General features: G+C 32.8%; 1 protein-coding gene across 1 annotated transcript; it reads left to right on the top strand.

The window, feature by feature from the left end:
• The first annotated feature begins 851 nt into the window (after positions 1 to 851).
• LOC108907712 (von Willebrand factor A domain-containing protein 8) lies at positions 852 to 25,308 on the top strand. Its single transcript, XM_018711506.1, has 15 exons — positions 852 to 1,103; positions 1,162 to 1,403; positions 1,615 to 1,782; positions 1,885 to 1,973; positions 5,297 to 5,372; positions 16,429 to 16,587; positions 16,905 to 17,428; positions 17,485 to 17,767; positions 18,369 to 19,451; positions 22,218 to 22,414; positions 22,469 to 22,628; positions 22,747 to 23,011; positions 23,091 to 23,401; positions 23,540 to 23,778; positions 25,110 to 25,308. The coding sequence occupies exons 1-15, from the start codon at positions 932 to 934 to the stop codon at positions 25,213 to 25,215; spliced, it is 4,074 nt and encodes a 1,357-aa protein (XP_018567022.1). The 5' UTR covers positions 852 to 931; the 3' UTR covers positions 25,216 to 25,308.
• Positions 25,309 to 25,359: the final 51 nt, after the last annotated feature.

Below are 25,359 nucleotides of genomic sequence, written 5' to 3'. Positions count from 1 at the left end.
TGTTCCAATTATTATTGCATTAGTGATAATTTAAAAAGTATTACAGCTAGTTCTGGCTATACCTAATCTTAAAAATCAAATTATCAATGAACGTGTTACTTTATTCGTAATTTGTAATGTCTCTATGATATAAAATATGAATTTTCCTGTTCGTAAAATTCGAATTTGGGCAGTCAAAATAAGAAATGTTGACGGAGAGTTCAAATACTGAAATTTGTATAAAATTTCACATTTTCTGAAACACCTCCATCCTTGAGCTAATAAATTAATTAGGTCGATAAATTCAAGTTTGAAAGTAGTTATTCACACATTTTGCGTTGAAAATCTTTGTAAACCAACACTTTCCAATACCCTTTCTACTTTTTAATTACCAAATCGAATTCTTTTAGCGATATAAAACTAATAACTTTTTACTAAGTACAACATTCTCATTTCCAATAAAGTGTCCAACTTTGATATCGATTTTCAAAACGATGATAACATGAATTAATGAATATTTTTGTGTAGAATTTTCCTTTTTAATGGAAGTACATAGTACCTATGTATGTATCCATATATCGAGAAAATCATACAATGAAAGTTATTATACTTCGGAGTAGTTGAAGAAATTAACTTTGATAATTTAAATCAATCTTATATCTCTAAAGATAAAAAAGTCAGACCCATAAACCATATAGCAGCTTGATTCTTGAGCAAATTTTTACAGTAGTTCCAGAATAATTGATTTTAGGAACTTATAAATTAACCTTTATACGAAATACAGCTAAGGTGTATATTGGGTTGCCTATATTGGAAAACTATGGGTGTAAAAACTTAAAAACATAACCTTTGAAACCTAACCTATACTATAATAACAGAGTTACAAAGTACACTGTAGTTTGTGCTACCATTTTATTTTCCAATTATTTATTCCTTAATGTAAAAAAAGCATATGGCTTCTATTACTAGAATTAAACATATTAAAAACATATTTAGTAAATCTGTCTCAGTAAACATTTGTGTTAAAACAAGAAATTATGTCTCCGTGGGCAAAGTAACCATTGGAAATATTGAAAAAGAAATAACTAAAGCAAAACATCCTGAATATGTCCCCATAAATTACTGTAAGTGATTGTATATAATTTAATTACAATTTTTGGAAAAATATATTATCGATTCCAGATGTTGACGGTACTCCGCAAAGTATGCTGCACCATCTAAAATGGATGATGGAGAAAGACATTTTAGGTCAAGATATGTTCCTTTTGGGACCCCCGGGGTCAAGAAAACGAGTATTAGCTATGCAGTACCTAGAATTAACAAATAGAGAATATGAATATGTAGCTTTAAGTAGAGACACCACAGAGTCTGATTTAAAACAACGCAGAGAAATTATTCAAGGGTCAGCTGAATATTTTGATCAGGTACAAGCTCATTCAATGAAATTTAATGAATATGTTCTTCGATTTTGAAAATGTAAAAAAGTGAACTTTGGACTGCTTATTACGAAATGCAATAATAATTGTTTTTAGACTATCACTTATGAAAATTTGATTAATAGATAGTCCAATATTATATAATATAGTACCATAGTTATGATTTTATGTATTAAGTTGATTACAGATTTTTTTATAGAGTGCCGTAAAAGCAGCTTTAGAGGGAAGAATTTTGATCCTAGAAGGAATTGAAAAGGCAGAAAGGAACGTTTTACCAGTGTTAAACAATTTGCTTGAGAATCGGGAAATGCATTTAGAAGATGGGAGGTTATTGATTTCTGCTAAGCGATATGATGATTTACTAAAGGTAAATAAATTACTCTTGACATGTTAACAAAATGATTTATTTTGTGAAAATTGTTAAACATGTCTAGTATTTATTTATTGTCATATTTTTTTTCTTTTACAGGAACACGGTGAAGAAGAATTAAAAAAATGGAAATTAATTAGAACTGATGACAACTTCAGAGTTATTGCGTTAGGACTGCCTATTCCAAAGTAAGTAAAACTTCCTAAATAATAATTCTATTGGGTCTTTTTCATTAATTTCAATTACACTTTTAATTAATAATGAATTAATTCATTATAGTATTCATAGATACTATCGTGTATGCTGCCAATTCCCCGCTCCTTTCACCCGCCACCGCTAAGCTATTTTGTACATAAACAGCTCAGTTGTGCAATTAAGTTATACTGTAGGTTTAGTGCTCGGTTTAGTGTGTGACCTAAGTCACCCAGTCACGGAAAACGACAGCCCTTGTTCAGATAAAATTATATTTTATTTCTCTCGATTTCTTTGAGAGTATGGTATATATTTCGCATCTAATATTTTCTAAATTTAAAACCACAACGAACTTTTTATGATAAAATAAAACCTAATTTATCTGAGTCCGGATAATACAAGTCTATCTACAGGTCCAATTCACCAAGTCTTCAATTTTGAAACTCTATTATCTCAGTTAGGCAAAGTAGTTCCCTGCCTGCCCATGCCTGTTTTTGCATTCAGAAAAAAAGGAGATTCAATATGAAATGGAAGCGGGATGACCAATTCATATAATAATAGTTAAAGTATTACAATAGGTATATAAGTTAGAATTCTTAAATCAGGGTCATCACTTAAAAAAAATGTTGTTCCTAATAGAAAAGTAATATATTAAAAGGAAGAAAGAAAAATTATCTGTAAATATTAACTTTATTCGCAATAATTGGATGGTAGCCTTTTCATGATGGTGAATGTAGGGTATTTTCTGTGAGGTCTTCCTAACATTTATATGTATTTTATTAAATATAATTAATAAACAATTTTAGCAAGTAACAGGTGTATTGTGTATTAGTGCATAAAATAAATTTAAATAATATGTAACGCTGGATATATACAGTGTGTCCCTTTAAGTTCTGTACAAATGGGTAACTTTTTTATTATTAATTTTACGGAAAAAGGTATTCTTTAGGTTTTGGCCACCCTATCTAAAGTTTGAAAAGTTTAATACAATTTTTTCAAAAAGCAGAACTTTTTATAAAGAACATCTTTTTTTTCATCAAATTGATAATAAAAAAGTTACTTATTTGTAGAGAACCAAAATAGACAAAAAAAAATAGAAGGACGTTATAAATCTAAACTTAGACTTAGTTTTTAATTCCAAGTAACATTTTCCAATTACATTTTTCTCTAAAATAAAAATTAATTGTACTTCTCCTTGTCAAATTTGATTTTTTTTTTAATTTTTGGCCACCCTGTATATGCTATCTCAAGTTTGAAAAGTTTAATACCATTTTTTATAAAGAATACCTTTTTTCGTAAAATTGACGATAAAAAAAGTTAGCCATTTGTAGAGAACTTAAAGGGACACACTGTATATTTTAATTACTTTTTATGAATTTCTAAATATGCGCAGGGGTATTCACATAACATTCTGCCCCCCTTATCTATCCACAAAAAAATTGGTATAGACTGAAATTTGAGGAAATTTTCTTGCAGTCTCAAAAAATAACAATTGAAGGTTACATTTTGAAGTAAGTGAAATTTTTTGATGATTTACATTACCAGAACTTTACAACTTTACAAACTGTAGGCATTTATTTTATATTTCAAATTTGCCGTTTAAAAAATGTGACATGTTATTTTTTTTGTTAGTTTTTATAGGTACTTTCATGGTTAGTGGTATCATATGTTTTATTATTTCTTAGTTTTCTTTCAATATTAGTAACCAACAAAGATCGCGATTTTTTTCAATTTTCTTTAAAAAACCCATAGTGGTAAATGAACCCAATTGAATCTTGTTATTAGCAAGTCCAGATTTCGACATAATATTATCAAATTCTAATCAAAGAGAAGAAAGTTTTTCTTGAGGATGATAATTAAGTATTCACTACTTTTAGTGGCGGCTTCTCTTCAGTTTTGTGAATAAAATTATCATGGGCGTAGCAAGGGGGAGCAGGGATGTGCAAGGCCCGCCCCAGAAAAAAAAGATCCAATCTTTCTCGTATCGGTAAGTCGCTGACTGCGCTACCTTTTCTTTAGAGGCCTCCATAAAGCTTGCAGCAGCCCAAACAAAAATCGAAAAAAATGCTGACTATTAATTTAAAAAAAAAATGTTCCTGTGACTTTGTAGTCTCCATGCCTGTGACATTCGGTTTTGTTAATTCGCCAATTCACTCTCCAAGTGACGTCATGCGCCAAGCGAACCGATTTTGGTTCACGGGAATATCGTATCTTGTATTCTTTGTATCATGGATTAATCCGGCCCTGGTACGATAGTCGGTAGACTAAACCCCTGATACCGACAGACATTGTGTTGCAACTATACTTTACTTTTCCGCCCTAATGATACATAAATTGGTGACACTTTAATTTTGAAATCGTCCATTCTGCGGATGATTAATTGCTAAATAGTTCGTTCCCCCGATGGAAGATATTTCTTGATGACCGAAAAATAGACAACTTTTACATCGGGTATTCATTTAGGTAATGCCTTATATTTTTCAATATTGACAGGAAGACAAAAGCAAATTTCTCGGCGCCGTTGCGCTCTATTCCTGTACACTTGTGAAAATTAATTTTTTACACCTGCAAAGGAAGTTTTAAACGTACCTACTGACAAACGCCATTTTAAGAGGGTATTTTGTATTGTTTACAGAGGGTAACTAAAATTGACCTTTGATAGGTTTCGAAATACTGGACATCTAAAATTATTGAATTATTGGTTCTATAGATTGCAAAAAATTATTGAGGGAAGTTGTGAAACTATATATTTTTTTTTCATTAACGGATAGCGAGATTACCTACATGATTTGTTTCTATTAACACCTTGTCGCTCTTTTAGTCTACACACATTATGACATTTTATCATTTAATTTGAATTAATTATTTTGCGCTCTATAATATTAGTTTAAAAAAGCAAAAAATTCTGTATAGTTTTAATTAATATAAAAATTTAAATAAAAATAAGTACATTATTTATTTGTTTAGATAATTGAGACGTTTTATGTAAAACAATCAGATTGAATCAGTTTAGTTCCTCGATTTAACCAGTTTAACCATATATTCTTGGTATTTTTGAAACCACGATTTTACAGAAGTATTTTTTTTCTATGTCCAAAAAGTCCATTTCATTTATTACCCCATCAGAAACATTTTACTTTTGAGTTGACTCCATTTTTTAACAAAGTTTTATTTGACAGCAAACATGAAAATTTAGTTAACTGACAATGAGCAGAAATCCTAGCACAGGGGATGTGTTGAAAACTATATTACATAATTCACATTGTAGATATTTTTCTAATAGCAAATAAATAAAATTACTAGATTTAATTTGTTTCAGATATAGAGGTAATCCGTTAGATCCCCCATTACGATCACGGTTTCAAGCCAGAGATGTCTTCGTAAATTCATATCAGGTAGGAGATAAAAAACCAATAGCCTTAATTTTTCTTAATTTCTGAGAGAAAGTGAAAGTTATATAACCGATATAGTCTTAACTCAAAACTAAACTAAAACTAAACTAAAACTAAACTAAAACTAAACTAAACTAAAACTAAACTAAAACTAAACTAAAACTAAACTAAAACTAAACTAAAACTAAACTATAACTAAAACTAAAACTAAACTAATACAAAACTAAAACAAAACGAAACTAAAACTAAACTAAAACTAAACTAAAACTAAAACTAAAACTAAACTAATATAAAACTAAACTAAAACTAAAACTAAAACTAAACTAATACAAAACTAAAACAAAACGAAACTAAAACTAAACTAAAACTAAACTAAAACTAAACTAAAACTAAACTAATATAAAACTAAACTAAAACTAAATTAAAACTAAACTAAAACAACTAAAACTAAACTCAAACTAAACTGAAACTAACTAAACTGAAACTAAACTAAAACTAAACTCAAACTAAATTAAAACTAAACTAAAACTGAAACTAGACTGAAACTAATACTAAACTAAACTAGAACTGAACTAAACTAAAACTAAACTGAACTATACTAAAACTGTAACTAAACTAACTAATTAACTAGTAACACTAGTAAAAAAAATTACTAGGGGCTAGTAACACTAATATCAAACACTATAAAAAATCTAATAACACCAATAAACATTTGTTTTCTTTCCATGTCATCCTAAGATACCGGTATGCAAAAAATATTCTTAATATTACCTACAACTGCCGAAATAATGCATGGGGCTACTATTCTTACCCACCATGTAGGAAATTCCAATCTTATCTTACAAATCTGCGCGTACCCGTTGAATCGTGTGTGCCATGCAGTTCCTTAATCTGGCCGGATCGTGGTTTCTGTATCTCCGTCTTTATTTCCGGGGGAAATGTCCTGGGTAACGGTCGTGCCTGTCCCCACGGGACTTTCATTTCGATCTGAGGATAACCGGTGTCGCGTGCAAACATGTTGTGTTTACTAGACCGCTGCCGCAATCTAATAAAGCAACCAGTTAAGTGATGTAATTAGTGACGGGACAAATTAAAACGAAATGGTAACGCATTGGGAATCGAGCACAAGACCGCTTTTTGTGAAGACCGTTTGGCGGGACGGTCAGCATCACGTGGTGCTGCGGAAGGAGGAAGATTCGATTTCAAGGAGAAATACAAATTCATCCAGTCACAACAGCGCGAGAAGCGTTAGATCCGCTAAAAAAACATCCTCGAGCAATAAACAAATTTCAGCTTCGGTCAAGTTAGTACTAGCTGGTGTGGGGACATTCAACTCAGGGGAGAAAAAGTTGATACGGTGCAAAAGCAGTATAAAACCGCTAGACACTAGTCTAACTTCTCCCAAAGGAACTTCCGCTGCTTTTAGGCACCTAAACGGCGTTTTGAATACAACGACGGAGAACAAAGCGGCCAGGAACTTGAGCCTATGTATCAAATCGAACAGCATAGATATAAACGGGGAGCGTGAAAATTACAATAAAGTCGGAACTATGTCGCCTTACTTTAGCTGCAATAATTACATAGATCCTTGTAAAGATTCCTTAAGTGAAAGGGTGATGGTGTGGCTCGACTTGGCTATACAAAATGGAAATTACACGAAGGAAATTAAAATACAACCTCAACGCATTGTTACTGCCTGCCACATTTCGCAACAGCTACGACACACCCCAACGAAACGCCAGAGTGTTGTTAACTGTAAATTAGATACGAATTGTGATAGGAACGAGCGTAGTTCTCCTGGTGAAGGCACTTCGCGAGATTTGCGATCCGGGAATTCTTCAGTTTCGAGTCAGTCTCTTGCTTTAGAGGAAGAAAACGTAGTTTCGAAGGAAAATAGTGCGACTATACGCCAGTTATCTTCGGAAGTTGAGGAGAGTATTGTGGTAAAGGATCTGGAACAAACTTTACCGCGGAAGCAAGTTAATTCGGTTAAAAGACAGTTACATATTTTCATGCCTAATTTGCCCAACAAATATAGCGATTGTGATAGTAGTATACTAAGTAGTAAAATAAGCACGAGTTCTTTACAACGTTCTAAAGATTCTAAGAAAAGTAAAAATAATTTTAAATAAGATTTTCGTGTTGAAATTTAAAAAAGGGAAGATATTTTATATAAAAAATCATTTTTAGCTGCGGTATATTTCATTTATAATCAATAATACATATGCAGCATGCTCTGTTCAAGGTTTTAACGAACTTTTTTTTGTTAGATAGATCTTGTAAATGCATATTATTGAGGATCTTACACTTGCCATTATGACCATTATTTTTTTGCAAGAGATTCTTATTCTTAATTTTTAAAATCGGTATTTACCACTACTTCAAAAAATTAAGAACAGGTTTTTAATATCTGAAGAACTAAACAGTTTTTAATTGTTTTTTGCCATAACTACAATTTTTCTAAAGCTGGGCGTTATTTGAGCAATATTTACAGGATTTCTTTAACAGGACACGTATTTAAATCAAATATAAATATATGTGAATAATTTTAATAAAACAGACTTTGTGTTTGGGAAAAAGGGATTGTTAGAACATAAAAAGTAACATTTTCTCTTATTTTAGGGTTATTGTCTTTTACCCATACAGGGCGTCAAAGAAAATTTGTATAAATTAGGTTTTAGCCATGTTTGCAAAAAACAGCACGACGTATTAAAATTTGGTAGTAATAAGTTTTCTAGGGTGCTGAACGACGCGACGTAGTGTTAGTTTTTGACATCTGCCAGAGGTCGCTAGCTACGACCCTACCCAGTGACATTTTATAACAACTTTTTTGAGATTAGGTATATAATGTAAAATTTCATTTTAAAAAACGGTATTTAACGTCCAGTATCTCAGAAACAGAAGATGATATATCCTTGGTCTATAGGAAAAAAATTGTCTTATTTTTGATGTTCTATTGGCCCCTGAACTTATGATACATACCTTTTTCCAAAACACACTATAGAACGAAATGCAGCTAACTTTATTTTCATACTGATTGAAATTGAACGATGCTGTAAAATATTTTGTATTGATAAAAATTACTGATTTTGTTAATTCGGTATAATATTAATGAAACTGCAACGAATAAAAAAAATGTAAACAGTTACATAGTGTTTAATTTCATCAATAATCATCAAAGCTATGACCATTTTTCTCTTCCTTGTACATACCTACGTATTAAATTGTTATATCATGTTTGTCAGCTATAAACTTAAAATATTTTTTCTGCGATGGAATTTAACAATATATCGAATGAGTTATTTGTCGACATTTTTTGTTAGTTCAATAAAACAAATTGCCGCCGAGTTCATACATAGTCAATTCCTGGATGTACGTATATATAAATTTCCATAAAAAATAGCAAATGTCAAATGTCTAGACCATTATAATTTATAACAACAAAGAAGCATGTTTATGCTCAATTTCAGATCGATAGCTTTTTTCTATTACACCGTTTTGCACAAAGTATCCTTGTAATAAATAAAAATATTTATTAGAGAGATCGTTGAGTTACATAGAGGCTCAATGGAATATTGTAGGTACAAAAAAAAAACGAATAGATTTGTAATTTTTATGTCAGTAACGGACGAATGATGAATTATGAAAGTTTATGTTTACCTAAGCAAATATATTCTTTTGATCGATGTTTCATTTAGATATTTACATTACTATTATTAATATACAAGGTGCGGCATTAGTGCGTCGAAGTACGATATCTCCGATATTATAGAAGATATTAAAAAAAATTATTTACAAAAGTTGTAGCCAACTTGAAACTGCACATTTTAAAATTATTTTCGTATATACTTACAGGGTGTTGCGTATTACCAGGGTGAACCAAACATACTATTTTTTAAATGGGGCACCATGAGTTTAAACTCATCTCTCCTATGCTTCCAATGTAGGGTTTAATTATGTTATACAGGGTATTTCAAAAGTTATGGTCAATTGTATACGAGAATCATTCCCATTTCAGAGTCCTGTATACCCTAGACAACAACTTAGCAATAATTGTTTGCAGGCTTAACTTTTTGATATTGGTATAGTTTTACGAGAAGGTGCTATTTCTTCATTATTGCAACAGTTGAATATAGGGCGAGCCAAAACTCGAGCACATCATTTTCTCAATTTTTTTAAATGAATCGCCCTGTATTTTATTTTAAAAACTGAAAATACATTTTATGTTCTTTCATTTTCATCATTATCATTAATCATTAATTTCTGCAACCTGTGAAAAAAAATAATGTGTGGTCCTTTATCCTGGTCCCAATGGTAATTTTAACGAAAATAGCATTGCCTAACCAACAAATCTCTGAGTGAAAAATGCAGACAAAAAAACATCACTATTTTTCATTTCTGTCGTTTTTTTTGAGATTTCAAATAACTGTTTTAATAGCGAACGTTTTAATCTTTTGGAAATAAAAAAAAATAATTCTACATCATAAAAAAAAACGCCAATAATGGAAAACGCTCCGTATCTCTAAAACGGTTTATTCTTTTGTCTGCTTTCTTCAGTGTGAGGCAAAACTATTTTCATAAAAACTAACCCTTGTCTGATACTTTTGGCGCTTGCATTTGTTTTACTCACGTCTTTTTTTTCTCACAAGTGACAAATTTCCAAAATAATTAACGAGAAAACTGTTATCGTGCCACAAACAATATAAAATTTTATATTTCAACATAAGAAATACAAATGTGTTCAAGTTGGTACCAGTTAGATACACATTAAGAGGCATGCCAACCGCTAATGTTAATATCCACGTGAGGCAAATAATTTCTGCAAATAAGTATTGACACCCGAACAAGTACCTAAGTCAAATCAATAGGCAAGAATAATTAATTTTAAATAGCCGCCAGTCACGTAAAGAACTGGATTGGATGATGGGAATGGGATATATATGATGCCATTACGTTCTATAGCAAGACAATTTATATATCCAGAAAACGATATATAGGTCTGGTTGAACTAAACGTGGAGGTGGTAGAAATGTATACGCCCAGTTTAAGAATGCTCAGGCGAGCAATCGGCGTATAACACAGCTGCACTGGGCGACTGGGCAATAAATCTCAGTTGTGTCTCACAAGTGGTTGACAAATTGCCTAGCAGTGCAGTGCAGCAATGCGGAATTTGGTGTGATTCGGGTAATTTTAATTTATTATAGGGACCTTCTATTAATCATTCATATTACAATTGCGAAAGGGAGAAATAAGAGTGTTATTTTGTTTACAACATGGCATTTTAGAGACGTTTTGAAACGGAACAAACGAAATTTAATATCAATTTGATAAAATTGTTTGAAAACATAAATAATTAAAATATGTTGTTGGCCAAATGAACATATAATATAAATTTTCTACACATTTACAAATTATTATGATTTTTTACCTTTAGCAGACAACTTTTTTAGGGACGCCTATGAAACTCATTAAATTTTATTGCTAGGCGTTTTTATACATGTTCGTACTTCGGAAAGGCTATACCTTGTGATATATCAATGACAATCTTAAATCTAAATGTTCAATGTCCTGAAACTTGACTTTTAACACAACGTTTTGTTACGCTCTGTATAAAATCTTTGCTTTTGATTGAACACTTTTCCGAATAGAAATTTCCTGGAAACAAATCAATATTCAATTACTTAAAATTATGTGGCGATAACTTTGTTGCGCCAAAAATAAAAGTTATAAGAATTTCGAATATGATATGGTTATTAAATGTCATCATACCGAATGCAACTAAAATGTTTGGCCAAACTACATTGTCGGAAATCAACAAGGAAACAGTTCGTTTTCGAGGTACAGGGTATTTAAGTTGAATAAACATTATTTTTTTAATTATAAAATTTTTAAGGGTGGATGGGGTACTTCTATGGGTGGAATTTGGGGTGTATTCGTTCTCGATCGTTTTTCTTCCAAGCTATCTACAATTGTAACAGAGTACTAAGGACTTTTAAACATATATTCTTGCTGCATATTGCTATAGACAAATGATGAATGTTAGAGCGTATTTAGGTATAATAATTATTTGGTTACAAATAATTTGAAAGATTATTTTAAAAGTAAACTGGTACTTAATTACTAAATTCATTATGGTCATAAGTCATAAAGTTAATTAATGTTATTGGCAATATTAAATACCCAACTTTTTAAAATCAGTAATTTATTATACCTATAACGGTCGATTTGTTAATAGATTTAATAACTGTCATTTTATAAATTAATTTCTTTCATAACCTATCAACGAAATTTCAATTGGTGCGCTGACACCAGTCACCATCATTGTTTTTAGGGTAAATCCAAGGAAAATTTCTTCTTTTTGTTAAATGTCATGTCTCAAAAATTTTGTACTAAAAATTTTAACCGTTTCTATAAACACAAAAATATTATTGTATTATCAGTAGGATGGTGTATGCGTACAACAAATGAATGCACAAGTAGGGACCGTACTTAAAATAATCTCTGTCTGAAAACCAATTTACAAGTGAAATGTATCTAATGGGATAATAAATAAATAATATTCTTGCAAAACCCAAAGGCACCTTACTGTAAAAATGATTATTTTTCCTCTAAGGTTTCAACTCTCAAAAATTTATTGCAATGGTTTTTACAGTTAAAACTATGGTTAAAACGATATCTAGATTATAATAATATAAAGTTATGTGTTTTGATAACCAGTTTAGTACCCTCTCCTACATATAAAAGCTAATGTGTATAGTTTATTGTTTTACCACGCTATGCTTCTTTCATTACCAGAGTAAATTAAAGTCGTCGTTATTTCATTCCAATTTACATCTCCTGAATATGTTTTTCACACGAACCCATTTAAAGGTTTACTGCCGAAACTCATGCTATATGTTTTTGTATTCAATTAAATCATTAACAGTTGCTTTACCCCTAATTAGATGTAATCGCTTAAGTTTAATTTTAATCACCTCTAACTGCGAATTTGTTTCTTTTAATTTATTATGTTTTTATGTTCTGATGGTTTGTACAATATTAAAGGGACTCCTTCCATCTCTATTCCACGCTTTAATACTTTTAATATATTTAATTCTGCTGGGATGCCCTCTCAAACCACCTGTCACTGTATACAGCTTCATAAATGATTACAAGCTCCGCGTAACCGCCAAATTTTAGCTACCAACATTGCACTATTGGCATTACCAACTAAAAATCCCTAAATCTTAGCGCCAATGATACTAATGATTTGTTTACAGTGAACAACGACAAACTGTTGCGCTTACGTTCGAGATAACGCGATTGCTCGATTGGCTGAATGAAATGTGAAAAATTACAACCGGCGAAATGTTGTGTTTTAACGTAATCTTGATCTTACAGTTTTAATAATTTTTAATTTTACCAAAATTTAATCGCCAACGCGAAGGAGATAAAATTACTTTTATAATTATTAATTCTTTAAATTAGTGGTTACGTGACCTGTAACCATTTATAAAGGCTGTCTGTAACTAATTCCTAATAGAATAATTAATATGGAGCCAAACTTGCAATTTTTTAATTATAACGCTTTGGTACAAAATTTTTTGTAAAATTAAATTCGCTCTTAAATTTTTTCGCATTGTATTATTTTTTGAACACCATGTACATCAAAATTAAAATATTTCTATAAGAATGGGATTTTCTCAATAAGCAAACGTTTTTATGAAAACCGACTTTTGTCAAAACAATTAAAAATACAGTTTTCCTATCCGTTTAGTAATACGTGGACACTGTGTATATGGTTTTTCACTATTAACACAATAACAATTTTACATAATTAGAAATTTAAAAAATATATTATAAGATTTATAACAATATTGAATATGAGATGTATAACAATATTTGTTCAAAACGATAAAAAAACAGACTGACTCACTGAACCTCGCGAATTGTTTTTTATAAACAAATAAGTTACGGGGTAAAATAAATTAACCTGAATATTTTTTTCAGGATATATGTAAATGTATTAATCTTCAGAGATTTATATCTTGCCTAAGTTTGTTTTAGTTTTCTTGGGAATCTACGGTTCTATATAATTTTCCCGGTGTAACTTTGACAAAGTTGTCAGGGAATAAATTACGGTTTTGCGTGAAAAGATTAGAAATAAGAAATTAAGACAGCTCTACCGGTCTTTGTTCTTTGTGGAATCACGAACCGTCTTTCACGAAATGTTGAAATATTTTTTCTGTCTACCAAAAGTAGGTACTTAATAATTAGAATTTCACCTACTGTTGACAAGTATATTAATAACGCTATAATTTAAAATGTTAAAAGATAAGTTTTCATTTTTTTTTATAGAAATTTTTAAAATATATTTTTATTTATGATTTTATGCATGAAATGTGATATCTGTTTAACATACTTACCTTAAAACAGGGAGTAAAGTATCAGTTTGTGTCCCTTCAGGATTAAATTTGCTTGATTGAAGATGCAGGCTATTAAATGCCAAGAGAACTAATTATTTTTGTTCCTAGTGCATTAGAAATATTTCCAACAGACAGACGCAATCGCAATTGATACGAAACAATGAATTTTGAACGTTATGTAACCATCGGTTGATAGCCGCACGGTTTAAGGCGTCAGTACTTGAATCGATGTGTGCTATCTGCCCGGGTTTCGAATCCCGCGGCCGGTAGACCGTAGAATAGCTATGCTTGTACGGAGGATTGGCACCCTCTGTGCAGGTATGGTAGGGTGGAAGAATGTTGGCTTGGGTCAATATGAGAGATTGACACCGGTTGGCATTTGACCACCCCCCTAATTAATGAAGTTTTCCAGGTGTTCCTCATTCCTGCACTGAATGGTGGTTAGGGCCTACCAACATAAGTTGTTCCTGGGCGCAAATGCGGCCTGCTTAATAATAATATGCCGCCTCCTCTCCCGCACAAGTCTCCGACTTCTGGGCTAATTCTCGTAGTTAGAATGAGGAGTAGAGATATTATTATTATTATTATTATTATTATTATTATTATTATTATTATTATTATATTATAAGCCAATTATACAGGATGTCCTAGAATAACGTGTACAACAGAAGACCACAGATTCGTGGACTCAAAATAGGCAGATTTAGGCCAATTCACCTATATCCGAAATCGCTTCGTTTGGCCGCTAGATGACCTCAAAATTCGTGAAATTTTTTTTAATTTTGTAAATAACAAATATGTATTAATCGATTTTGATTATTTTTTGGGGGTGTGAACTTTTGCTTTCAATCTACCAATTTTGTTGTCTCTAAAACTCACAACTCCTACAAAATTGATGTATGGTGATAATCACCATTCATAACTTTTTCCTCTTTTGAACAATAATTAATAACTATTTTTTATTTGATAGGTGATACCATTTGGAAGTTTTTGGGCCTCTTATAGAAATTTGATTAAATAAATATTTTTTAAATGTCTACGTTATTGCGACCCATATTGTAATACTTAATAAAATGCTTAGTAGTCACTGATTTTGTAGGTTGACTGTAATTTCAGTTTGATCTTTAAGTCATTGTACCTGCCAATTCGTAATGAGATAAGATATACTACATGCACAGTATACTATACTGTGACTACATGTTACTTCTTTTTTTGATATGGATACACACATAGGACGAATTAAGAGATTTACAACGTGCCTAATTTTATTGAAATAATTTGTAAAAACAATCAAATTGTACAATAAAAAATGATGGAGATAAAAGTAACAAAGTTGATGTTATTAAATTTAGTACAACTTATTATAAAAACTGTTCAAAATGACCACCATTGTTTCTATTAAGATTAATTCGGCGATGAAATGACACCCTTTGTACCTCTTAGGAGCTATTTTGTAAAACATTTATGGTATTTTGGATATGCCTCCACAACTCCTCTTCAGTGTTAGATGTGGAAGCATACACTGTTGTTTTCAGAGTGCCCCAAAGATAATAGTCACAAGGTGTTACGTCTGGTGAATGTACGGGCCAGTTAACAGAAACATTATCCCTCTAACCATCCATCGACATGGGAATATTTGGTTCAGATACTGGCGGACATTTACAGTGAAATGTGGCGGAGCGCCATCATGCATAAACCACGTGTTAGCTCTGAGTAATAACGGCACATCTTTCAATAACTCCGGTTTTGCAAAAATTCTAAATAAATTTTCCCTTTCAATCTATTGGGTAGAATAACAGACCCAATAATAATGCTATCAATGATCCCAGACCAAACATTGATGCGAAATTCATGCTGATAATGTTTCACTTTGATAGCATATGTGGATTTTCTTGAGCATACACATGTTCATTGTGAATATTTATTATTCCGCTTCTAGTAAAACAGAATTGGCAGGTACAATGATTTAAATATCAAGTTTTAAAAAACACTCTGTATAACACCAAAATTTGTAGATTGAAAGCAAAAGTTCACACCCCAAAAATAATCAAAATCGAATAATACGTATTCGAGTTATTTACAAAATTCAAAAAATTTTCACAAACTTTGCCAAACAAAACACTTTCGGATGTAGGTGAATTAACCTAAATCTGCCTATTCTGAGTCCATGAATCTGTAGTCTTCCGTTGTACACGTTATTTTGGGACACCCTGTATATTGCTTACTGCTTACGACTGAGATGCATACTAATGATCTTTTTTAACTATTAATATTTTTTTATCAGAAAATTTTACACTTACTGGCATTGTCATATGATATGGTTGATCCTTTGTAGGCCTTATAAAGATATTTGTGTAAAAAAAAATTTAAATTGCTTTTTCAAAATATAAGCCCCCCAAAATAAACACTGGCATTTTTTGTGAAAATTATGTATACAAGTATTTTGAGGAATAGGTACATCCCAGCAAGCGTTGCATTCATATTTGAATGACGCAGATTATCTACTAATAAAAAATATATACTTAACTGAAAAACAAATGTTCTTGGCTCCGTACGATTAAAAAAATACTATATTCATTTTTATCTGCCTTAAGAACACAAAAACGAAAAAATTATATAATATTTTAGTATAGCGTAAATATTAATTTTTTTAGGAATGGTACAAGCAGTTAAATCATACTGCTCCATCAGTTCCACAGGACAAGTTGGAGAAAATACTATCATCTGCATTTGCTTTATTAAGTAAAGAAAGTGCTTCCTTGGGTCTGCCTGACTTCCCACTAGACAATTTAACTTTGGCAGCATTAATATGGGTTTGTAATTTTCTACCTATTTTTTAATTTTTTATATAATAAGTGTAATAGTAAATCTATAAATCTATTACATCAATTTTAAGTCACTCTTATAAGGAAAACTTTGTTTTGTATTTGACGTTGATTGAAATATTCTGTCCTTCAGTCAATGTATTTGTTTTTAATTTTTTTGGCGATATTCTGTAACTGTCTCAGTTCAGAAGTTACGAATGTTACATACATACGTAACTAATGTATATAATTGTTGTATTATACAGTTCTTTATGATTGTTTTACATTCTCACATCTTTTTATTTTAAAAATAAATATTATTTTAGGAACAAAACCCTTACCTTACACCTTACGAAGTAATTTATCGACTATACCCTTACAAAACATTCCTGAAAGATGACCACACTAACGTGGAATCTCTGTTGTCTAAGTTTGACGTTTTTCCAGCGGAGGAAGGAGCTCCTTCTAACGTCACCAGCCAATTTCAGGATATGTTAAATACAAATAAACATAAAATGGAAGATTATATAGAAACCAACTATCAAAACACCGTTTTAGAAAGCATGCTCCAGTCAATAAAAGTCGCAGATTTCTGCGTTATTGGACCGTCTGGGTGCGGAAAAAGCTTGTTAGTAAATAAATTGGGCCAGATGTTGAATCAGGAGGCTGAAAATATAGTTTTGTATCAAGATATGACTTCCAGGGACTTACTTCAGCAAAGAACGACTTTAGATAATGGGGACACTGTTTGGAAATTCTCGCCGCTGATTACGTGTGCCTTAGAGGGAAAAATAGCTGTGCTAGATGGTATCGACCGTATTCATCCTAGTACCTTGACTGTTTTACACAGGTATTTTTGGTAAATTTACGAAATCTCCATTTTTTACATTTTTTTTTTTTTTGTAGACTTATACATAACCGCGAACTTCAATTATACGACGGGAAGCGATTGCTGAGTAGCGAACGATATAATTTTCTTCAAGAAAACTTAAAACTGTCCACAGAACAATTAAATGAAAGTGGCATTTTAAAGATACATCCCGATTTCAAAATTGTTGCCATCGGTGAACCACCCAACACACAAACGGTAACCGGGAGCTGGATAACTCCGGAGCTGCTAAGCTTTTTCGTATTCCATGAAATGCGGACGTTAAGTAAAAATGAGGAAATGCACATCATCTCTTCAAAAGTAGGTGTATTTGATTTTTTTTGGTCTATTTAATAAATGGTACGTCATAAGATGACAATTTTAGATCTAAACCCAAATCTATAAAACGTTAATTATTTTATACAGGGTGATTCACATCTTATCCAAAAAAATTTTTGTTAAATCCTTATAGTTTACGAGAAAAAAATTATTGAAGTTGTATTACTTTCCACCATTACATCGCTAGACAACTGTAGTCTCTAGCGTCATTCGTGTTGTGCGATTTACGCAATGCGCGTGGAGAGCCATGTGGTCCCAGCTACTCCGAATACTAAAATTCGATTTTACAATTAGTATTGTGATAGTATTTACAATAGTTTTTTAATAGTTAGTGTCAAAAATGGCTTACGTGTATAGCAACTTGGAGTTGATCGATATCGTTTTAATTTATGTTCAAGCAAAACAACATGTGTTCATAGAAACTGGGTAAGACGGGCCCATATTATAGGTATTATCTGTTATTTGTTAATTTTGGATCTAATAAAAAGAACACAATAGTCGTAAAAATCACAGTTAAATGAATTTTATAATTATACGTGAATTATACAACACAATACCCAATTTATTTGTAATTATGTTTTAGTTTGGACCAATTTCTAAGCCGTTGTATAAATTAATCGAGTTGGCTCATATCCTTCGAACCAGCCAGGATATTTCTTTGAAAAACCTGGCAGGACACCTATCCACAAGACAGTTACTTCGCGTAGCAGCCAGATTAAAACATTTTCCAATCGACAACCCATACGACACAATTCAAGAGATATTCATGATGAAATTCTTACCTTCCCTGACCAGACAAGTTTTAGAAAAAACTATAAGGAACATTGGAATATCACCAAACAAAAAAAAGGCGCACATTGCTAAAGTTAAGTGCGAGATTAATGACAATATTTTGACTATCGGGAATTCATCAGTCCCGATTCGTAGCAGCGAGAATATAATAAAGGTTCCGAACATTTTATTTTACGACGTGCCGCAACACCTACTCCTGATGGAAAAACTTTTGCAAGACTTCCAGCTCGGGTCCCATTTGCTTTTGGTCGGTAACCAGGGTGTGGGCAAAAATAAAATAGCCGACAGATTTCTGGAATTGTTAAACAGGTCGAGGGAGTACATTCAGTTACACCGCGACACGACCGTGCAGACTCTGACCACCCAAGTGACCATCAAGGATGGACAGTTGGTTCACGAGGACTCATCGTTGGTTAGAGCTGTTAAAAACGGTCGCGTCCTGGTGGTCGACGAGGCTGACAAAGCACCGATCCACGTAACCTGCATACTAAAGACTTTGGTGGAATCCGGACAGATGACGTTAAGCGATGGGAGGAAAATCGTGTCTGTAATTCCAAACGGACAGAATCCCGCTAATTTTATACAAAGCCATCCGGATTTTCGAATGATCGTCCTGGCGAACAGACCAGGGTTCCCGTTCCTCGGGAATGACTTTTTCGGCGCCTTAGGAGATTTGTTCAGCAGTCATTCCGTCGATAACCCTTCGGAAGAATCGGAAATTGAGCTTTTAAGACAGTACGGCCCCCGTGTGCCTCTGGATACAATTAAGAAGTTAGTAAGCATTTTCGGAGAGCTCAGGGATATGGCCGATCAAGGACTGGTCAATTATCCGTATTCTACAAGAGAAGTTGTGAACATCGTGAAACATTTAGAGGTGAGCTTTATAGATATTAATTTTTCTGAATTCTCATCAAACGAAATGCTTAGCCAAGCTTTAGTTATAAACATGTGTGCTGAATTCCTTCTTTATTTTCAAGGTAAAAGGTTTTAAAATCAAAAAAATATACTTTAAACCACAAAAAATTGGCTGAAGCTTTGACATCGATCTCTAATTTATTGTCACTGTGCCAGTTTAGTAAATTTATTCGCAATACAGGCACACAGGTCCTTTCTTCAAAATGAAAAAAAAAAAAAAAAAAATGAAAAACAACCCATTAAAACAAATAACTTCACTAGAATATTTGTTCTCTTATTCTCTAATAATTTTCACTATATAAGACACGTTCCTACCTCAAATGAAAGCTAAAATAGAATTTACTTACACTATTTACAGCCACAACTATTCACCTCCTTTCACCTCCTTTTATACAGGGTGTGTCATGTATAATCTATAAAAATTAAACTACAGCTTCCTAACGATATTTGTAATAGAAAAGTCTTATACGAAAAAGTTATGTTTTTGCATTTTTTTTTCGTAAATTAAAGTTCAATTATGGATCAAAATATTTTCTCTGGAACCGTGTGCTGTACGATGAGTTACGTGTTGTAGACCAACTGCGTAAACAAATCGTCATTGAAAGATAGAAAGATACTTCTCAATTTTTGGGTAATTTTTCAATGCAAAAGTACAAAGTAAGAAAAATAGATATATAAAAAAATCTGTTATTTTCTTATTATAATAACTAATAGTAATTACTATCTTAAATGCATTGTTGTTACTGCAAGAGTTCGCAAACAAAACTACATCCGTAAGCATCTGTAGTTGCCAACTGCGTGCACTAAACAAACTCCATTAAAATATGGAACAAAATAAAATAAAACTTACCATTTATAGAGAAAATGTTGAAATTGATCCCCATTAGCGCGGATACAGGTATGGCACCAACGCTCCCAATTTTGGTGAATATTTTTCCAAATTCCAGGTATTCCCCTAATTGTGTCAGCAGCTTCAAGTATACGGTTTCACAATCCTTCCACCGTATCAATTGAAGTATTGTAAACCAATGACATCAAGTGACTCCAGAGATAAAAATCCATTGGAGTTAGATCGGGTGCTCGAGGTGGCCACAGCACAGAACCAAAGTGTCCAATCCATCGCTGAGGAAACATTTTATTTAAAAGTGTCGTTACTTCTCGAGTACTGTGTGGAGGATCTTGAAGATAAAACATGCGTGCCCGAACTTGTAATGCCACATCGTCTAATAATTCAGGCAACCTGTTCTCCAAAAAATCCGCATATGTTGGTCCATTTAGTCGTCCATCAAAGAAATAGGGACCCACAAGTACATCGCCTATTATGCCAGCCCAAACATTTACCGGGAACCAAGGTTGAAAATGAGTTTCCCTAATCGCGTGAGCATTTTCATCGGCCCATGTGCATATTGTGGAAATTCACTTCATCAGGGGTAAATGTCGCCTCATCTGTTACATAAGCAGGAAAGTCTACTTGATTGGCACATTGCCGTAAAAACCATCTGCAAAAACGCATTAGTTGATCACAATCCGGGGGTAAAATCTGTTGAACTGGTTGCAGATGATAGGGGTGCAACAGCTCGCGCCTTAAGATGCGATGTACGGTTCTATATGAGGTTCCTGCTTGCCGTGCGAGTCGTCGAGTACTAATTGTGGGGTCTTCGTCAAGATTTTCCAACACTGCATCTTCAACATTAAGGTTCACTTGCTGACCACATCCTCCTCGAGGAATAACACTTCCCGTATCTTGAAGCCACTGAACATACTGTAAGATTGTATTTGCATGGGGGGTGACGTTGTGGCTATCGTTCCCAGTACAACCTAGTCGCCGCAAGAGCATTTTCTCCTGCTGCACCATACACTAACACCATACTGATACGTTCGGAAATAGTAAATGCATTGTTTTCTCGGTTCATTGTATAACTAGTTTGTGCACAAACTAAAAAATTAAGCAAAGTAAGAAATAAGAATCTCGTTTTTAATATAATCAGCACGATATTCTTATTTTTTACTTCTTTATAAAAATTACACTGTTACTATCGTGGAATTACAAAATAAAAACTTTTGTCTGGAATCTTTCACTTTTTAACACTGATGGGTCGATGAACGATGCTTAATATTTAATAAGTAAGTGAACAATGAATTCACAAATACAAAATCAGTTGACTGCACAAATTTTTTGGCAATGTAACCTAACCTTCTTTTAGTATTACAAGTATTAGGTTATACCGACTTAAATTATCAGGTTGCATCTCGGGTCGCATAAAAACATTTCCAAGTTTTTGATAAATAATAGGATCGGCCTTCATTTTTGTTGAATAAATTAACTTTAATTTACAAAAAAAAACGCGAAGATAGAACTTTTTCATATAAGAGTTTCTATTACAAATATCATCAGGATGCTGCAGTTTAATTTTTATAGATTATATACGCCACACTCTGTATAGTATGTAAGGCGGGGATGATTCCAGTGGTTCTCAATAAGTTTTAGTAATTATTAGTTTTAAGCATCTTCCTGGTTTCAACAACTTTGATTGCTTAAAATGCTTATTATTAGTGTGTTCTACCTTGAAATATTGATAAATAAATGATTTGATTTGATAAGAATTTAAGAAAATTTGTAAAACTACTTTATAGTCAAATTCCGTTAAAATAATGGTGCTGAATCTAAAAAACAAAGCCCAAAAAATTAGTAGAGAAGACACCTATTAGTACAACTTGTTTCTAGCAATTTCCAAATTCTGATATAGAAGACATCGTATTCAACGTGTTTGATTTCGACAAGTACAGCCCCGAGTTGATAGACACTCTAGGCGAAGTTCTAGTGAAGCACGGATTTTCCAATCGGAATATCATAACGGCCGAATATGCAGCAGCGAAAAGAGCAAAGGAAAATGTCCAGGTGACAGTAAAGCGATACAGTGGGTAAGATACGATCGGTAAGGTAAGCATTTCAAAGTGACATTATTTCCGTAATAGGTTGGACACGAAAGGACCAAAACACGGAAAAGAAGACCCTGAAAACGAACCTCATGTTGGAGGAAATACTTGGGCTGGCGGCACCGGCGGGAGGGACACTGCGGGTCTAGGAGGAAAAGGAGGTCCCTATAGACTAGATAAGGGTCACAAAGTACATCAAGTAAGTATATAACTATTAAGGTCTACTGTCTTCGTCGCTCCTACTATGAATTCTCTTCTTGATCTGTACATCTCGCGGACAATTTCGGCCAATAATAAATTCGAATGAAATTCCCCAGCTTTCAGATGAAGAGAAAATCGCCGTTCCCGAACACGTACAGAACGCAGCCAGGGAAATGGGCAGGAAAGCATTTCAAGAGAAATTACGGGAAATAGGTATGAGCGGGTATGACCATTCCATTTACTCGCAGTTTTCTAATGCAGTAGCCAAACAGGTCCAATCTTTAAGGGTCATTCTGGGTAATTTACAGGCTAAGAATAAAGAGAGGCAGTGGTACCGTCACCAGACCTCGGGGGAGTTAGACGATGTTAAATTAATAGACGGTAATTGCAATTTTTTTTAAAACCAATTTTTGTATATTATGAATAAATTTTGATATTTGCGCGATATTAACAATTCTAGGATTACTCGGAGAAAAAACTATTTTCCGACGTCGATCCGAGCAGGAGCCAGAGCTAGGAACCCCTCAGTTGAAACCGAAGTTATTTAGAGTTGTAGTGGACGTCTCGGGGAGTATGTACAGATTTAATTCGTACGACGGTCGGTTGGACAAAGAACTAGAGGCGGTAGTATTAGTGACGGAAGCATTCCAAGGATTCGAGGACAAAATAAAATACGACATCCTTGGCCATTCCGGGGAAGCGCCAAATATTGTCTTTGTCTCAAGAGAGGATCCTCCCAAAAACAATAAGGAACGGTTGGATTTAATAAGGGTGAGTGTTGGCATACTATACTATAAAGTTTTCATAAATGATTACAAGCCATGTGATCGCTGGACTTAGGCAACCAACATTGCACGATTGGCATTTTCAACGTAAATCTTAGCATCATTGATATTGTTTATATTCCAGACTATGCACGCTCACTCCCAGTACTGTTGGTCCGGAGACAATACTCTTGAATCAACGAAATGGGCCGTAACGACTTTAGCCGAAGAAGACTGCGACGAAGCTATATTAGTGGTATTGTCGGATGCTAACCTGCAGCGATATGGAATACCTCCTTCCGAGCTTACCGAAGCACTCACCTGTAAGAGGAACGTTAGCTCTTACGTTATATTTATCGGCAGTTTGGGAGACCAGGCCGAAAGGTAAACTATCCAGTTTAATATTTTTATATTTATTTGTAATGGAATATATCGTATAGGGAATACGTTGGAACAGAATCAGGATAACAGTACTAATAAAAATAGCTCAAATATTTAAATTATTAAATTTATTTATTTAAATTATTTGTTCAAAAGTGAAAATCACCAATATTAAAAGTAATAGTTATTCAAGAACTAATCATATACAGAAATTCTCAGGATATAAAAAATTGTCTATAGAGAACATTAAAAAATACAGTGTGTCCAAGATAAGGATGGGATAGCATCAAGATCTAGGAAACGGTAAGAGGTACGCGGTGGTTTAAATTAGAAAAAAGTTTTTATAACTAACAATCTGCCGTTTTTTTATTTGAAAACGAAATTTAAAATAAATTGCATATTTACAATGCCACCACTTTCTTCGCTCTATCCAATGGCGTCAACATTTTTGCAATCCGACGTTTCATCTTTGAGGGGCCATCATCAGGTTAATTTTTTTAAATACGTCGCTGCTATTTTTATGACAATATCTAAAGTCATTTTAATTCTGAATTAGATGATATTACTATTGTAGCAGCGACGTATTTAAAAAAAATTAACCTGACGATGGTCCCTCAAAGACGAAATGTCAGATTGAAAAAATGTTGACGCCATTGGATAGAGTGTAAAAAGTGGCAATGTAAATCTGCAGTTTATTTTAATATTTGTTTTCAAATAAAGCCAGAAAAAAAAATAAAACGATTTTGCAAAATTTAGGGTTTTTCCAAATATCTCCGGAACTACCCAGAATTTTAAAACTTTCTAAACGGCATATTATTAGGTACAAAAAAAACAACTATTTTCTAATTTGAGCCACCCTGTATCTCTTACCGTTTCCTAGATCCTAATGCTATCCCATCAAAATCTTGGACACATTGTTTCAATTTTTTTTAGTAAAAAAATATGTCAGTTTATTATACAGGGTAGGAAAGTACCGATGGTCTATCTGAAGTTACGTGAGAGCGATAAAGTAAGCCATAGAAATCCATGTGATAGACAAGGATAGTGAAGGCGTCTAAAAGTCACCGCCCATTTTGCCCTTCCACAAATAAGAAGTGGATCTTATTTGTGGAAGGGCGAAACGGGCGGTGATTATGAGACGCCTTCATTATAGCCATCCTTCTATCGCATGGATTTCTATGGCTTACTTTATCGCTCTCACGTAACTTCAGATAGACCATCGGTACTTCCCTACCCTGTAGAATGAGCTGTAACATTTTGAGGCAAGCTTGGATAGAAACATTTTATTGGAAATATAAAATTGAATAACGATTTTTAAATGTATTTCTTTTTAGGTTACTGCAACAGTTACCAGCTGGACGAGCTTTTATTTGCAGTGATACTAGTCAATTACCACAAATTTTAAAACAAATATTTTCGTCTTCTGTAGTAAATATATGACATATGCAATGTACATAATAGTAAATTGTACTTATAATGTATATACATTTTAAAACATGATTTATAAAATATATAATATATTTACATTAAAACACAATATTCTGTTTCCTCGGCTGTCATTGGTCCAATTTTTCTGATCAATCA

This window comes from Anoplophora glabripennis, unplaced genomic scaffold, assembly GCF_000390285.2.
Source record: "Anoplophora glabripennis isolate ALB-LARVAE unplaced genomic scaffold, Agla_2.0 scaffold200, whole genome shotgun sequence".
In the NCBI taxonomy this organism is placed as follows: Eukaryota; Metazoa; Arthropoda; class Insecta; order Coleoptera; family Cerambycidae; genus Anoplophora; species Anoplophora glabripennis.
This window is presented reverse-complemented; position numbering and strand designations above follow the sequence as displayed.